General features: G+C 45.8%; 1 protein-coding gene and 1 long non-coding RNA gene across 3 annotated transcripts; one reads left to right on the forward strand and one right to left on the reverse strand.

Moving 5' to 3' along the window:
* Positions 1–1739: 1739 nt before the first annotated feature.
* On the reverse strand, positions 1740–15423 carry GSTO1 (glutathione S-transferase omega 1). 2 transcript variants are annotated; one of them, XM_048856277.2, is made up of 7 exons: positions 14396–14497; positions 11119–11200; positions 10161–10720; positions 9748–9970; positions 8385–8486; positions 4839–4945; positions 1740–2229 (listed from the first exon to the last, which is right to left on the reverse strand). In XM_048856277.2, exons 2-7 carry the CDS (start codon positions 11179–11181, stop codon positions 2076–2078), a joined length of 1209 nt encoding a protein of 402 aa, XP_048712234.2. In that variant the 5' UTR covers positions 11182–11200; positions 14396–14497; the 3' UTR covers positions 1740–2075. The 2 variants fall into 2 exon arrangements, with proteins under 2 accessions (XP_048712234.2, XP_048712235.2); XM_048856278.2 differs by lacking the exons at positions 10161–10720; positions 11119–11200 and adding an exon at positions 15276–15423 and having other exon boundaries at positions 14396–14504.
* On the forward strand, positions 15397–16493 carry LOC125639378 (uncharacterized). The gene is made up of 2 exons (XR_007357479.2): positions 15397–15606; positions 16278–16493. It is a non-coding gene; the product is annotated as an uncharacterized LOC125639378 (long non-coding RNA).
* Positions 16494–17952: the final 1459 nt, after the last annotated feature.

Genomic DNA, 17952 nt, shown 5'->3' on the forward strand with positions numbered 1-17952 from the left:
AAAAATTTGATCTGCTTGTTTTTTTGTCTTCCCCCCATTCTCCAGCTTAATCACTCTAGTTTGTTTTATGTAACTCAGTTTGGGGTTTGCACTGGTAAAGTTAATCTTGCAAAGGTGACACATTTTACCAACACCAGCTGAAGTGGGTGTAGTTTACAGGAAGGGACGTTTCAATGTAGAGGCTCACAGAAGCTAGAGATAAGCAGTATGCCCCATTATAATTTTTCACTGTAAGTACAGCATATAGCTTCCCCCCAGAAGACATCTGGTAGTAGTTATCCTTACAGAGAGCCCTTCTGGGAACCTCTCTAGACTAGAAGAGCTAACAATGCTTGTGTTTAACCTTCAGGAGTTTGAGCTTTGATGAGTTGATAGGTAGAAATAGTACTGGTTTTCTACCTATTTGTAAGGGCACTAGATTTAGGTGCCAGAATTCTAATCAACCCTGTGCTTGGACTACCAGTCATTTATTTCTCAGCACCTCAGTTTCCTCTAGCTGAGAAATGGGGATAACTTGCCTCTCCCACCTATGGTGGAAATTACAATTATAAAGCTCTTTGTAGATGCAAAACTCTACAAGTGCCAATGCAACATAATGCACAACAGCAGCTGCACTGGAACCAGTGACTAGGACTTGTCTGGGTACAAGCAATCACTACAGTAAGGAAGTTGAGTTGCTTGGAAATCTAGGACTGGTTCCTCTCCCACACACCTGAAATCTGAAATTTCAAATCTGAAATTTGATTAATGATATGTTGAGCTAGGGCCACAGGTACTAGTCCCCTCTAGTCCCACCTAGTGACAAAGGGATCAAAGGTAGACTACTAGCTAAGTAACAGCTCACTGTAATTCATTCATCCATCCAGCTTTTCTGAAAGTAATGGCGAAAATCCAGGTTGGTGGAACAGGAAACAGGAGTTGAGAAAGTGCCTTTGGTCTCTTCTGGGCACAGGGCTGTTTTCTCCAAATGAAAGCCCACTGGTATTGGCACCTTGCTAGTATGCCTAGTCTGGGGCAGCCCTGAAGGTGGGTTTAATGGTACCTGTATTGTGAAGCACTGTTCTACTTAAACTAGGAGCAGGGAAGGTCAGCTCATATTCACTCCTTCTATATTGATAAGAAATTAGAATGAAGCAGAGCCCCATGGGTAGACCCGGCACAGCTCAGTTCACTGGACTTCACCTCCAGCCTGATTGGTGAATGTGCAGTTTTGGTCTCTAGACAAAATCAGACCACATCATGGGCACAGTGTAGACTGTGACACTGCTACCATTGTCTGCACCAGCTCAGGCCTACCTGGTTATGGAGGTTAGAAGGCCTAAAATAAAGTGAAAGAACAAACAGAGAACAGGTTAGAGCCCTGTAGGTCTAGACATCCCAAGACGATGCTACCCAAATTAAAAACTGTAGCTGTATTTTCCTCTTCCACTATTACCTTCTTGAGGGTGGATTCATAAACTTCAAATGCTTCCAGGTCTGAAATATTCCTCTGTGAGACTTGGACTATGAAACCTTGTAGCCTTTAGACAGACACCTGGATCTTGACGGCAAACTGCAGTGGCAGTAGAGAGCAACTTGCTTTGGACAATGGATCCCAAGTCATTTCCTGATCGCTCACTCTTCCATTGTCTTTGTCATGGGAGAGGGGCTTCAGGGAACAGACACATGAAGCACTGATTTCATGCCCATCCAGTTCTGAGGGTGCAGCATTCAGCCAAATGAGGGCAGGAGTTAGCATATTTAAAAGATTTCCTCCTCTATTTTTCAAGTACCAGAATCACAAAAACCAAATCATAAAGCAACCAAACAGGCATCACTCTCTACAAATGAGGAGGACAGAGATTGTGAAGGGTTACATACATACAACTGCTAGTGACCTCCCATCTCCTGCCTGAGGCCAGCACTCCCTCCAACCACCAGGAGGGATGGGACTTCACAGGAGGTTTCTCATTCTTTCCTACACAGATTTATTCCCATTTTAAAATGCAAGCACAGAACTGCACCATCCCAGCCAACTGCAGGTGCCCAGAGAAAACAGAAGCTATATTTGTGACAGGGATATGCCCACCCTCATCTCACAACCCATAGTCGCATGCCTCAGGACTGTTCTTCACATACAGCTCAAAAAAGCCTTTGAGTGTTTGTGCGTCAGTCATCGTAGCCTTGACGGCAGGATCCTTCTTCATGGCTTCCACCCATTGCCTGAGCTTCGGGGTATGCTGCAGACAGCTATGGGAACAGGAAAGAAACTTTGTATGAGCAGAGGGGAAATTGGGAGGACATCAAGAAAGCTGAACATTTAATGAGGTTCTATGTTCCTGTTTGTTTTGCCTTCTCCCTCCCACAAGGTTAAATTCCAAACAGACAGAAGAAATACATTTTAGGCCAGAGAGAGCAGAGAGAAGGGCATCTCTAGCTACGTCTACACTGCATTTCAAATCACACGGCACTGAGTCTCCAAGCCTGGGTCTACAGACATGGGCTTATGCTCTGGCATGACAAGCCATTGTGCAGATGTCCAGGCTACCCACTCCCATCCCTGGGCTTCAGAGCCCGAACGGCAACACAGATGTTTAGTGTGCCATAGCGTAGACTCAACTTTGTAGACCCCTGCTCTGAAGCTTGCTGCCACGAATTTAAAATGCAGAGTAGACATGCCCTTTAAGGCTATCAAGTCTTCTTTATATAGCCAAGGGTGAATAGCCACTGCTTGTGGAAGCTCCTACTCTAAGAGAGAAGCATAATCCTTGTGTGATGTACCTATCATCCTTTAGACATTGGATTACTCCCTCACCCTTCCCAGAGAGTGCGTGATCCTGCACTGACTGCAGCATTTGTTTTGCTGGAGTGGAAGATATTCATATTACATTGGGGTGTGTGTGTTTTTTGCAGGTCCGTGACCCCTATCCCAATACACCCCACTTCGTGCCAATCCAAGAGCCCATTCTTCCCATAAATCCTGTTGGCCAAAACAACTTACACAGTTTAGGTCACCACTAGCCAGTGACTTTTTATTGTCAGTTTCAGGGTAATTGCACCTGTATGCCCCATTCCATTGTCCACTCGGGGCATGTGCAGTCAGGTCTCCAGCCACCACCGGTCTCTGGGCAGGGACCCTGGCCCACTCCCATCTGACTGCGGGGTTTTTAAGGCTGCACAGCTTCCTGCCTTACACTGAGATAGCCAGACAGGCTAACTAGGGCTATAGGCCAGTGCCTGTGCGTGGCCTTCTCTCAGAGGGCTATGAACAGTGTATTGTCAGCAGTCCCAAGTTACCACACAGCTCACTCTAAGCAAGGAGATTTATTCTTAGGTAAAACATTACCTGGGGTGGGGGAAGGAGAGAACAGAGAGGAACCCACACAAAACACTGAACAGACATCCCAGGAGTTACCCATCAGTCCAAGGGGCCTTAGCAGGCCAAATTGGTCTTTCCAACCCTTCCATAAGAGTTGGGGCCCCACCTTGGAGCAGGTGGCCTTGTCCATTTGCTGGATCAGAAAGGCGGCCCTAAGTCAGTTTAAACAGCCTTTTTATATCAGTCGCCCTTTCTTTGTCCATTGATCTCTGGAACACCCAGTTTCAGCCAGTATATGCAAGCCTCCCGCTAGGGCACTTGGTAGGCAAACCCCTCTGTACTTCACTTTAATCACCCCCCACTGCTTTTGGTTCCTAGAGGAGCGGTCATAGCCCTCCCTCCTGGAAAAAGAAAAAGGAGGACTTGTAGCACCTTAGAGACTAACAAATTTGAGCATAAGCTTTCATGAGCTACAGCTCGCTTCATCGGATGCAATCCCTGGCCCACAGTGATACAATATGGTCCCCAAAAGACATGGCCTGGGCTTGCAAGATCAGGCACAGCCAGATGGCTTGAAATCCACACGCAGCGAGCACACAGCTCTACTGCAGGAGAGCGAGCTCAACGGGCATTTTTAGCTCCGCCTCCCAAATGACCTCCCTGAGTATCCTGCACATGAGTTTGCAATTTCCAAGTCTGCTCATATTAAAAGCCTAATACTGCCTCTGCACAGCATCCCCTATCTGACAGGGATCTCAGCTCTTACGCTCAGATTTTTTTTGGGGGGGGAGAACCCCTCTCCCTAAACTGGAATAAGGCCATAATGCCATGAAAACTTTTCTTCTTTACCTGCACGGCCCAAGTGATAGCACAGAAGAAGCTAAGCCACTTGGTGGCTTTGGCCCTTGCTTTCAGTGCCTGAGGTAATGACTTCAGATCCTAGGGTCTCCTTGCATCTTTGATGAAGGATTGGGGAAGGGGGGGGTAGCCTGGAACTTGGGAGAACTGGGTTCAATTCCCTGCTCTACCACACTCTCTGGGGAAGTCACGAAGCTCCTCATATGTAAAATGGGAATCACAGAACTTCCCTGCCTCACAGGAGTGTTGTGAGGATAAACGTATTTTAAAAAATAGTTGTAAGGTGCTCAGATACTGTGGTAATGGGTGCACTACAAACACCTAAGACAGAAGCAGGTTCTCTTTGTGGTTAGTTCCATTACGAGCAGGCCTTAACTTTGGGAGAGCTGGTTTCAATAGGGTAAGATGCCTTCTGGGACTATTTTTATTCAGTCTATACAGTGCTACACAATGGAGTCCTGGTCCATTACAAAGGGCTGTTATATGTTACTGAAATACAGCACACCCTCTTGCCCCCTCCCCAAGTAGGGCCCATTACGCGGCCCAGTTCATGTCTGGAGAATTTACACATTCCATTCACGCTAAGCAGCAGCGTTCCTGGCTGGGGTAATTTAGAGTTAATTAGAAGCTGTAATGCACCACTTGAAAATGTGTAAGATCCATAAAACATTCAAGCACTTACTCAGGCAATTGTAAGAATTCCAGTCGTTCAAACCAAGGCCAGATCATGTAATCAATCATGGACACAGAGTCCCCACCATAGAACACAGTCTTGCAGCCAGCTAAAATCTGAGGACAAGATGCAGTATTTCATATTTAAAAATTAGTTACATGGAAAACCCTTACAAAAAAACCCAAAACATGCTATACTGCAAAGCAGGAGCCAGGGAGGAGATGAACAAGAGAGTGGAGGCAGAACTGGCATCTCCTTACCTAAATTAAACATTCTTAGTGGGCCAGTCAGTCACTAGAGCAGCTCCAATATGAGTTTGGATTCTTTACATGCTGAGAGCTGGATCCTATTCTAGCTCAAATGCACAATCTGGACTGGCAATTACGCACGAGCCCTGAACAATATTCTCAGGATCCAGGTGGCAGTTAGAGACTGTTTTAACTTGTCAACTAGCTATTCTGATATGGAGGCACCAAGACAGATATGGCAACCCTGGTGCCTTGTGTGTTTTGAAACTGTTAAATGAACATTTCAGCTGCACCATAAGACTGGTCGAACAAGGGCATAAAGATTTCAGCTGTATTTCTTTTTTCACTGCATCCCCAAGTTGAGGTAGCTTTGTGAATGCAATTCTACCAGACCATTGTCATGCTAAAACCTGTGCCAGATTCCATCCTCAGACACAAGAGCGGAGTCCTCCACCTCAGAAGAGCAGGAGGGATGCATTCTTCCTATTGCAAAACTGGTCCACACTATACAGACTTCTAAAAACAAGTGCCGTGTAAATGGATTGGAACATGCCTCTGCTGCTGCACCTGTAAACTGGTGACAATCCCCAATTTCAAAGGAGAGAGAAGAGGCTAACCTAGATGTTTGAAAAGCACTTTACCATTCTCCAGGGCCTACTGTGGTAGGATCTTGAAGTACTTGACCTGCATTTGCAGTAAGGTCCCCCTACCCACCTATGCTTTATCCACAAACAAGATCTTACATGTGACATTCTTAGGAGTTTGGTAGCGTTTGTACGTAGCACAACGGGATCCTGCTCCGTGACTCGAACGCCTACACGCTAGGGTAGTACAAGTCATCATCAGAAACAGAGCTAGCACTCGGAGGGGCTTTTTCTGACACCTTAAAATACCAACTTCTTGTCCATGTAAAGCAGACATTAAGAGTCCACTTATTTGTGGTGGGGAGGAGGAGGGGAAATGCCAGCGATCTATTCAAAGCCGTAAACCATCAATCAGCAAACATCTGAGGAGCTGCTTCAGTCACCAGATGCCGGACAGAAAATAACCAGATGTTAGTATTCAGAGGAGCAGCCGTGTTAGTCTGTATCTGCAAAAAGAACAGGAGGACTTGTGGCACCTTAGAGACTAACATTTATTTGAGCATGAGCTATCGTGAGCTACAGCTCACTTCATCGGATGCCAGCTACACTAACACCCCACTACCAAATGCTTCAAACACGGAGTTCCTCTCGAGTTAAAGCCTTTCATCTTGGAGTAGCTGATCACAGTCAAGAGCTAAGGTACTGGCAGGTGACGTTGTCTGGTTCTTGTGGGAAGCGGCTTCCCAGGGAACTCCATTTTCCACGGCATGCATCTGATGAAGTGGGCTGTAGCTCATGAAAGCTTATGCTCAAATAAAATTTGTTAGTCTGAGGTGCCACAAGTACTCTCTTTCTGCAGATGTTAGCAGTTTCATAAAGATGTGACCATGGCTCCCTCTGGTGGACAGCAGTGAGTAGGACACAGGACATTTCAATACATTTCATGCTTCTCTGGCTAACAGCTCTTGGAACAGGCTGAACTGATTTTGCATGGCTGGATGCTCATTATCTTCTATAGGTCAGACTGGGATTTAAGCCACCGCAACAGAGAGAGGGGCTCCCTATTACCTGCCAGTCCATATACATCTAGAAAATCCCTCAGGATCTCTCAAAGTCTTTTGCAGCAGCAGGTATCTTGCAGCAGGATTGTAAATGGGAGGGAAAGGGAAGCTTCGTTTTTTATTTCTCAGTGTATTTGTCTTGCAAGAAGTCCCCTAGGAAGCAGCCTCCCCCAAGAACCAGACAATGTCACCTGCCAGTACCTTAGCTCTTGACTCTGATCAGCTACACAAAGATGAAAGGCTTTAACTTGAGAGGAACTCTGTGTTTGAAGCATTTGGTAGTGGGGGGTTAGCATAGCTAACAAGTTAGACAGAGGTATCAGAGGGACAGGCATACTCTAGTGTCAGCCACACCAAAGTAACTGGCTGAAGTTAAAGCCATCAGCAAAGGGAAGGAGATGACTGTAGCCGGAGCTATGAGAGGTTCACAACAGAGGAGCAGTGTGCCAAGATGCTGCTTCTTGCTCAAGGAGGACAGAGTAGGATTTTTTTTTCCTTTTGAACATGGTCATTTCTTTGCCGCCTGATCAGATGACCAGATAGTTTTTTGGTTGCTTTATTTCTAGAAGATCATGGGCCTCTCTCCAAAGAGGTAAAGGAGGTTGTTCATTCAAACAACTATATTTTAAGGAGTCACACCGCAGATGGAGGGAAAGTATCAGCACATCTTATTCAAACAATGACCTGGCAGTGGTTTGGGTTAACAAAAAACAGCACTTGAAGTAAAAAACTGAATTTAAATCTCCAATATAGATCCAAAACCACCTGTCGCAGCTCCCTGGACATTGATGGAGGTACACGATTGGACTAGAACATGGCCCATAGCTGGATCTTTGCAATCAGAGTCCCCCAACCCAATGGCTCATCGGAGTGATATGGTGAAGGCACATCAGCTTCATAGCCAGCAGCATGCAAGGGAGTGATGTGGCCAGGATCACATCCAGCCACCTTTGACTGCCTTAACTGGATGAACCAGGTACCTGTTTTGCAGCTCGGTGAATTGGAGTGTGAGATCAAGGGAGACTTGGACTCACCAGCTTCAGGATTCAAGTACCTTAACCACCACATCTACAGGGGAGGGATTATATTCCATGGGAATGAGCAGGGAGAAAGGATAATAGCTTGTAGTTGGACAGAGGGGGCCAGACCCTAAAATAAACTGAGGGTCAACAACTTCATCCCCAATATTGTTGTACTCATCTCAGTAACAGCAAAGAAGAAACACTGTCAGTCAGGTGGACATGCTAACATACCAGAGAAGGTTATGACAACCCAGTCTGAATGCTCTTCAAACTTGCTGCAAGACCTCCTTCTGTCCTAGGAGGGCAAGGTAGACATAAAACAGCAGAGGTAGCTAGCACTTGAGAAGGGTGTGGAACAAAATCCCCTACGAAGTCCACTCTGGAGTTCAAAATTCAGCTCTAGTTTAAACTTTGCCATGCTTAGATGCTGGAGTTTTCTATGCCACATCTCAGTGTGAGGGGAGTAAACTACAGGACTACTCATTTTTCATAGTTAGAACTTCTGAAATAAGTCCTGTCTCCTCCCTTTCTCAAGGCTTTCCAAGTGAGACAGCCAGCCCAGTGCATGCGAGCAGAAGAGGACTCCCATTTACCATAGGTTTGGTAGTTTCGTTCAGTCCCAGAGAGGACTGTTTCTTACCTTCTCAAATTCGTCAAGCTTCTTAATGAACTCCGCTTTCAGCGCTGAACTGTCCTCCCCATTTTTAACTGCCAGGAGATGTTTTAAGGCTAGAGGTGGTAACTGAACAAACCAGAAAAGACAACAACATTACGGAGAGCTTGACCTCCTTGCAGAAGGGAGGTTTTATCTCATTACAGGGATAGTCACAAGTCACTTCAGCCCAGATCCTTAAAAGGTATCTGAAATCAACGGAAGTTGGGTGCCTAAATGCTTTTCAGGATCTGGGCTTTAGCACTTAAATTTAGGTTTTGCTTAAAAAACACACACCACACCAAGCCTAATAGTGACAGAAGTGTTCTCTAGGTTTCAGAGAAAATACAGGTTGCAAAAGAATTAAAATGCTAATACTGAAGGATTATAATAGTGCAGAAGAATCAGAAGAGGGAAACTCACTAGTCTTTCCATTGTTCAAGCTGCCTACGGTGCCAAAAAAAGCACCAGCAATAAAAATGGTGAAATGCAAATTTTGACATGCTAAGGATGCTTTTGAAATTCCAATACATGTTAATAGGAAAAGATATTAAGGGACAGTCAGATTTAGACATTTATATCTTCAAGAACTTTGTCGTTTGGCACCTGCCAGAGAAGTTAGGGGATTGGCATGAGTTACAATAAAATAACAGAATAAACTTGGATAATATTTGTAAAGCTTCCTTTTGGCTTTCAACAGTTTACAGACCCATGCTTTGAAGAATTACCCTAGAGTGAAGGATTTGAGAATGGCACTGATGCAAGCATTTACCCAGTTTGCCATCTTTGCCTATAATGGTACAGCAAAGCATACCACAGAGGTGTGGTTTATAGAGTGCTCCAGTTGCCTCACGTAGACCCTGCTGGTGCATTCCAAAAGGTACCTCATTCATGTTCAATGTAATTTGAAACAGGACTATATTATGCAAACTAGGCACCTTTCAGAGCATGCCAGCCCGGTTTATATGGGGCAGTTAGAACACAGCACATTAGAGCTCTCTGGAGGGACAGGGACAGGAGACCAGCCCTAAGGCTGATCTGCTAACCCCCTTAAACTGAATGCCAGGTTCCCCATTCTGCACCCAGTCCTATAGAGAGTCAACAAGCTTAAGAGATCTCCTGCTTTCACCTCACGTGTTCCTTTTTTCTGACTTCCAAATGCTGACAGAGATGCAGATAGCTTAGCAGCATTTTGGATTAGCGAATGGTAAGTGGTTCTATTATATTTAGAAGAGTGATTTTACTAGGAAGCAAGATCCATCCTTAAAAGTGAAAGGAAATGTCTACAGTGCAGCACTAGTATTGTGCATAGCCCTGAAGGTTACACCGCCCCCTCCTGATCACACTGTACCTTGGAGAATCTTTCCAAGAGCATCTTTTGACATGCTCGCTCATAAGGATCAGCAGGTAGAAGCTTCTTCCCAGGATATGCTTCATCCAAATACTCGCATATGATTGGAGACTCACAGATCAGCTGACCCTTGCTGGTCTCCAGAAGAGGTATCAAACCAAAGGGATTTTTCTCAAAGAGCCAGTCAGGTTTGTTTTTCAGATTGATGTTGATTGTTTCATGCCTGAAGAGTTTAAGACAGAGCAAGATCAGTTTTGTCAGCCTACTCCAGTAACTTCAAAGAAAGCAATAGTGTTTGCCTCAATATCCTCCTGTCGGTTAGCTAGGAGTAAAGGGAGAGAAGAGCCAGGAAAACATCCCCATTGATTTACCACCTCTCTCCTTTCTTGAAGTCAGTGGTGTCTCGAAGGTACCTGGGAGTGCTGGTAGCGTAGGGCCTGAGGAGGGAGTCTACATAGCCAGACAATCCTGCTGTCAGGGTGCCAATGCCTGAGATGATGGGGCGCCCAGGATTTCCAGGTGTATGGATCTTGGGTAGTAGATAGAATATCCCAGGTCGGGGTTCCAGGGGTGCGTCTGTGCAGATTTGATCTTGTGCTTTTTCAGGGAGTTTCTTGAGCAAATGCTGTAGTTTCTTTTGGTAACTCTCAGTGGGATCAGAGGGTAAAGGCTTGTAGAAAGTGGTGTTGGAGAGCTGCCGAGCAGTCTCTTGTTCATATTCCGACCTATTCATGATGACAACAGCACCTCCTTTGTCAGCCTTTTTGATTATGATGTCAGAGTTGTTTCTGAGGCTGTGGATGACATTGTGTTCCGCACGGCTGAGGTTATGGGGCAAGTGATGCTGCTTTTCCACAATTTCAGCCCGTGCACGTCGGTGGAAGCACTCTATGTAGAAGTCCAGTCTGCTGTCTCGACCTTCAAGAGGAGTCCACCTAGAATCCTTCTTTTTGTAGTGTTGGTAGGGAGGTCTCTGTGGATTAGTATGTTGTTCAGAGGTATGTTCGAAATATTCCTTGAGTCAGAGACGTCGAAAATAGGATTCTAGGGCACCACAGAACTCTATCATGTTTGTGGGGGTGGAGGGGCAGAAGGAGAGGCCCCGAGATAGGACAGCTGCTTCTGCTGGGCTAAGAGTACAGTTGGATAGGTTAACAATATTGCTGGGTGGGTTAAGGGAACCATTGCTGTGGCCCCTTGTGGCATGTAGTAGTTTAGAAAGTTAAGTGTCCACATACCACACAACAGAACCACTAACCCAGGAACCTATCCTTGCAACAAAGCCCATTGCCAACTGTGCCCACATATCTATTCAGGGGACACCATCACAGGGCCTAATAACATCAGCCACACTATCAGAGGCTCGTTCACCTGCACATCCACCAATGTGATATATGCCATCATGTGCCAGCAATGCCCCTCTGCCATGTACATTGGTCAAACTGGACAGTCTCTACGTAAAAGAATAAATGGACACAAATCAGATGTCAAGAATTATAACATTCATAAACCAGTTGGAGAACACTTCCATCTCTCTGGTCACGCGATTACAGACATGAAAGTTGCGATATTACAACAAAAAAACTTCAAATCCAGACTCCAGCGAGAGACTGCTGAATTGGAATTCATTTGCAAATTGGATACAATTAACTTAGGCTTGAATAGAGACTGGGAGTGGCTAAGTCATTATGCAAGGTAACCTATTTCCCCTTGTTTTTTCCTATCCCCCCCCACGTTCTTGTTAAACCCTGGATTTGTGCTGGAAATGGCCCACCTTGATTATCATACACATTGTAAGGAGAGTGGTCACTTTAGATATGCTAGGTTTCAGAGGAACAGCCGTGTTAGTCTGTATTCGCAAAAAGAAAAGGAGTACTTGTGGCACCTTAGAGACTAACCAATTTATTTGAGCATGAGCTTTCGTGAGCTAGCTGTAGCTCACGAAAGCTCATGCTCAAATAAATTGGTTAGTCTCTAAGGTGCCACAAGTACTCCTTTTCTTTTTAGATATGCTATTACCAGCAGGAGAGTGGGGTGGGGGGAGGTATTTTTTCATGCTTTGTGTGTATAAAAAGATCTTCTACACTTTCCACAGTATGCATCCGATGAAGTGAGCTGTAGCTCACGAAAGCTTATGCTCAAATAAATTGGTTAGTCTCTAAGGTGCCACAAGTACTCCTTTTCTTTTTGCGAATACAGACTAACACGGCTGTTACTCTGAAACCTGCAACAGAATTTTACTCTGACCTTACACTGAACGGAAGGGAAACTGTCTTAGCCACAAGTTAGAAAGAGGCAGTATGATAAAGCTAAAATACCAAAGCCAAGCAGACAAGGTTGGGGTTGTTTGTTTGTTTTTTTTTAAAAACAAACACTCACTCAGGGTTGCATATCCTTGAGGTTTTTGGAAGTCAGTTTAATTGCTTGAGTTTATTAAACTACTTGTAATGGGAATGAACATTTATGGAGTGGCCGTACTACCATGTACCTGTCTCCCGGAACAAACTTTTGTGGAGTTTCCAATTAAGCATGTCAGCTAACAAGTTAAACAACATTGCAACGAACTGATTTAAATATAGACAAACCCTAAAGTGGGAAATTTATTATCTGATGCCAGAATCCCGCCCCAACCCCTTTGGCCGCCTTGTATTGGAATGATCCTGCAGTACCCGATCCCGCAAACTGTTCTGACAGAAACCCCTGCACCAATGCAGAGCCCAACAAAAACTTCGGTGACTGCACAAGATGCATGCACACGGCAGCTTACAGGACCACAATCTTAAATTGTAAGTTCTGTACTGCAAAGAGCTATGTTATTTAGGCATTAGATAATTACGTATACAAAGCTACTAGTGTGATTTAACTGCCAAAAAGAAACTATTTTTTAATATGTGTCAGTCCCAGCATATTAGAGAGACCAGGTAGGTGAGGTAAGATCTTTCATTGGACCAGCTGCTTGGCTGGAAACAAGCTTTTGAGCCACACAGAAAGAGCACCGTGTAGCTCAAAAGCTTCTCTCGCTCTCCCTCCTCAACAGGAGTTGGTCCAATGAGAGATTATCTCACCCACCTGGTCTCTCTAATATGCTGGGACTGACACAGCTACAACTACACTGCCTACAAAGAAACTATTAACTAATAATCTGTTCTCAAAAAGGTTCCCAAGCACAGATTCAGATATCAGATCACGAGGATTGCACATGCCTAGGGACACCAGTGACTATATTTCCACTCAACATAGCTGGACTCCAATCAAAGGACAATCGTCACCAGTTATGCAAGGAGCAGCCACCACATTTAAAACAATACCGGGGGCGGGGAAATCAGAAGAGACCAAGTTACTTGGGTTGCCTTATGTATAGGAAAATAGGCAGGTGGATTGATGTGGAGCTTTACTACATTTGGTTCTCTGAAAGAGTCAGAGAAAGACTGCAGTGTGATTGGTGTGTGCTCCACCAATAAGAATTTGAAATCCAATGCTGACCTATAGGGTGTGGTTAGACCATGAGTGAATCAGCAATCCAGTAGAGGTCGTATTACTCACTAACTGCAAGCTTAGTCATATTACTTAATCACTTGTAAACAAGGAATAAATACTTCCCTATTTGAAAAGGCACTATTGTTGATAAAGTTCCTTCAGCAAAGGATCTAGAGGAAGCTATAGAAATGGAACATTTTTAAAAAGAGAAACCATGAACACACACAAGTACATTTACCATAGAAACCACTAACATACTATTGTAGGCTATATTTTAATGAATTGTAAGCCAGAGAAAATACATACCGAGTGTTCATGCTAAGGGTTACATTTTCCAGCATTTTTGCTGCTCAATTTCCATTAGGTAAAGATATTAAAAAAAGATGAAATTCACACTTGAGATAAGGTTTTTCTGCCATTGCTACAAAGACAACCCAACATTACTACAACGGAAAAAGAAAAAATTTTGCTTGGGGGTTTTCTAATTAGCTTACTTTGTACCTTTGATGCAGTTAGTTTCCTCAGTGTCCCATTTGTTTGGGCAGGCCTTTACCACAGCAGCAGGCAATGTGAAAATATTTTCAATAAAAAAATAGATTTGAATGTAACCCCACAACAGCTGACTGGGAAACATTCAAAAGTAAGAACAATGAGGAGTCTGGTGACACCTTAAAGACGAACAGATTTATTTGGGCATAAGCTTTCGTGGATAAAAAATCCCACTTCTTCAGATGCATGGAGTGAAAATGCATGAAGTGGGTTTTTTATCCACGAAAGCTTATGCCCAAATAAATTTGTTCGTCTTTAAGGTGTCACCGGACTCCCGTTGTTTCTTTGGATACAGACAAACACGGCTACCCCTCTGAGATTTAAAAGTAGTTTTGTGTACTGACTATACTTCCACCCCACCCCTTTAAAAAATAAATTAAAATAAAATTAAAATATTCCCTGGATTTTGTGTTTGTCTCTTTTTAAATAGGTATGGGTAGCAAGAGTGACAGCTATTTGATTCATCCTGTTAAGCTTGCTAAATTATAGAAGACCACCATACGTAAGCCAAAGTGGCTTTAACAAAGGACACAGCAGAGTTACATGAAAGCAGTAAAAAAGGCTTCAGCCCCTAAGCTTTTAAATACCAAGGAGACAGCCACCTTGGAGCATATGATCTTACTTAATGTCTTTGGCTTTCAAGACAAGACGTGTTCTCTGTGCAAAGGGACAGAAGCGCATGCTGTAGACACGGATCAGTCCCTCGGGCACAGGGCCTGGAACAGTGCTTCCTACAAGAGAGATGTTACACCGGTTATTCTATGCTCACACCTGCACAATTACAGGCTTCCTCTTAACATCCGGTTTAAGACAAAAAACAAAAAAACCCACAACCAGTGGCCTGGGGAGGAAACAAAAAGGGTTTCTGAAAGTAGCCGTTGCTCTTTGTAGAGCACTTAATTCTGGCATGGAAACGGTGCTTCTCCTGCACTTCTGAAGTGGGGCTTCGGGAGAGAATAGGGCTGTATTACTTTGGTGAGGGCCCTGGGGTGAATCAGTTCTCCAGGGCAATACAATAACAGACATTGTGCATTTATAGAGCTGCTGAGTGGGATGGTCTCCTGGATAGCTTGCCTCCCACCCGAGTGAGCCGAGTCACCTCCGGGCAGATGACGACATAGGCTCTGTGCAAAACACGAGTAGCCCTCCCAGGGGCCAGAGATCCAGGCGTGGGGGAGGGATCCAGGCACAGTCTCCCCACGTCTGAGCAGAGAGCACACGCGGATCCGGGGAGGGGGACGTGCGTGCAATGCAACCCACCAGACCCTGGCAGAGGCAGGGCCCTGGGGAGAGAAAAAGGCGTCCAGGGTGCTACGAAATGACACCCTCCCCGCGGGAGGGACAGACGCAGGGAGCAAGGCGAGAGGGGGAATCCGGTGCCCCAGCCAGAAAGGCAGAGCTGGAGGGTGCAATGCAATGCAATGCAATACAATGCAATGCAATGCAATGCAATCCCCAAGCGGGAGATCCCCTGCGGGGCACACAGCCCGGCCAGCACCCACCTTTCCCCAAGCTGCGAGCGCGCTCCCCAGCCATTGCTGCCGTCTCAGAGGCGCCTCGGTCACCCGGGGCGCCGAGCTGCGCCTGCGCGCGCTGTATGCCGACCCACGCCGCCCGGGCTCCTGCGGGTCGATCCCGCCCCCTCGGGCACAGCGGGAAGTTAAAAGGGAAGGAGCTGCAGAAGCTACCCCTTTTCCACCCCCCCAACCAGGCGAGGGGGCGGGGGAAGCAGCAGATTCACCCCCCCTCCCTCTGATAGCTAGGGGAGCAGGTGGGAAGCAAATTCACACACCCCCAGCTACCAAGTAAAGGAGGGGGAAAGAAATATCCAAGGTAAAGGCAGAGGGGAAGCAACCCACAGGGCACACAAAGAGTAGGTTTGCCTTATTCACAGAGGAACTGGTGCCAGTACTGGAGACGGCAAGAGAAATAAGTGGGGCATTAAGGGAGGCATGGGCCTGAACGGGGGGGTTTAAGGCCCAGCTTGACAAAGCCCTGGCTGGGATGATTGGGTTGGGGTTGGTCCCGCTTTGAGCAGGGGGTTGGACTAGGTGACCTCCTGAGGTCTCTTCCACCCCTAATCTTCTATGATTCTCGTCCTGGCTCATGCATGAATTTGCTGCATGACCTTAGGCAAGTCACTTTGCCTCTCCTGGACTTCACTTCCCCATCAGTAAATCAGGGCTATTAAGGCTTATCATGTCTGTAATGTGCTGTGAGATCCTTAGCTGGAAGGTGCTTCCTAAAAGTCAGTGCCATTGGTCTGTATGTATCAGGGAAGGTAGCTGGAGCACCAGTATGGATGGGATATTCAAGACAAGCTTGGCTCAGGCTTTAGTGGCAGTGAATAGTTCCGTCAAGATGCAGGAGGTCAGAATGGATAACCCAGTGCATGCCTCCCATCTAACATAAATCTATTCCATGCCCTGCTGATGCTGACCCAGTCACTAAGAGACACTGGTAAACTGTTTTTAATTTCCTTTACCCTGTTCTGCCTATGACAGGGGAAATCCGAACCAGGTGACTTTTCAAGTTAAATGGGGAACCCAAGGCAACGTTCCTGTATCGATTACGTCACTGCAAGGGAATGGATGCACTGGCTTTCTGGATGGGAAGCACCACTGATGCTTCCAGCCGCCTCTGATGCAGATAGAACCCTCCACTTCAAGATGAAAATAAAGGAGGGAGCTAAATAATCTAATAAAGGAGGGGGCACAATGGATGCTGGGCTTCACATGATTGCTGTCTTGACAAATGCCTCACAGGAACTCACCAGCCTTTGTAGGAGCTGTTGCTGCACCTGGGCCTGCTCCTTGATGAACTCCTGGAACCTGTTTAATGCATAGTTATGGTGAGTCCCTCTGACACAAACATAATGCAAAGCAGGACTTGAATGTGCACAAACTGTGGAGGGGGGAGGGGTAGAGAAAGACAAGGCAGTGTCACATGATGCCAGTTCCCCAGCAGAACACAGAAGTATTCACATTTTTCCTGCCCTGTCAGGGTAAAGACATTTGCAGTCAGAGTGTGCCTGCCCCTTATGGGGGTGCAAGATAAAGCTGAAGGAGGGAGTAAAGAGCCTTCTCCGCCATGTTACTCAGGCAAGGGCCCTGTGGTAAAATGAGGCACAGGTGAAATCTCTCCTCCTGGGGCACTGTGACCCTGCCCTAAGTTCAGGGCTGTGCCTGTTTGACACAGTCTAGTTCTTAGTATGCACAAGGGGACTATCAAAACTCTTGTTTTGTTTTGCTATTGACTCTAGATTTGCCCCTCAGTCGTTGCATGATGATCAATATCTCATCTCTCCTGTGGCCAAAGAGCATGAGAGACAGTAAGTAGTGAAAAGAAAAGGAGTACTTGTGGCATCTCTCCTTTTCTTTAACAGACTAACACGGCTGCTACTCTGAAACCAGTCAGTAGTGAGGTGATCAATGTCCGCTAACAGGGTGAATTGATACCTTATCAGCCTAATGTTTTCAGTAGTTTGAACCCTAAGTTTGGCATTGAACTGGTAGCCTGAAGTTTTGCTCAGTCATTGTTGCTGTCTGGTTATCTAATTTTGCTCCAAGGAGTGATTTATGTGATCAGGGAGTGGCATGTACGGCTCAGGCATGTGGTGTACAGGACAAACACAACCCATTTATCTCATATCTCTTGCCAACACTAGAGGCAAGAAACCTCTACAGTACTTACCCTGGAGATTCTCAAACACCTAATGCCTCAGCTACCAAAAGTAATTATTTCTTAGGGGACATTTCCTCTGAGTGCCCTCATTTACCACATCTACCTCTGACAGGGCAAGGGTTAAATAGGGAACTGTCACTGTCCCCTTTGATTATGGAAGTAGTGACTCATTTGAATAATCTGGTGGAGTGGGATTGTAGTGGGGTGGCTGCCTCATTCCAGGAGAGCAAGGGTTAAAAGCAGCCCTTGGAGAGGGCTGTGGCTGGGACCCAATTAGAAAAGGGATTAAGAGCAGTTGAGGGAGGCTGGCTGAGTAGCTGGCCACAGGTGTGGCCAGTTCAATCAGGACACAGTTGGCCCTGATAAGAGGGGCTGTGAGCTAGGAGACAGAGTTTCACTCCAGCCTTGGAGTGAGAAGGATCTAGCTACCTGGAAATATAGGCTCCCTGGAGCTGAGCGATGCTGTAGCGCTCTGGCCTAGTGAGTCCCCAGGCT

This window comes from Caretta caretta, chromosome 7, assembly GCF_965140235.1.
Source record: "Caretta caretta isolate rCarCar2 chromosome 7, rCarCar1.hap1, whole genome shotgun sequence".
Taxonomy (NCBI): Eukaryota; Metazoa; Chordata; order Testudines; family Cheloniidae; genus Caretta; species Caretta caretta.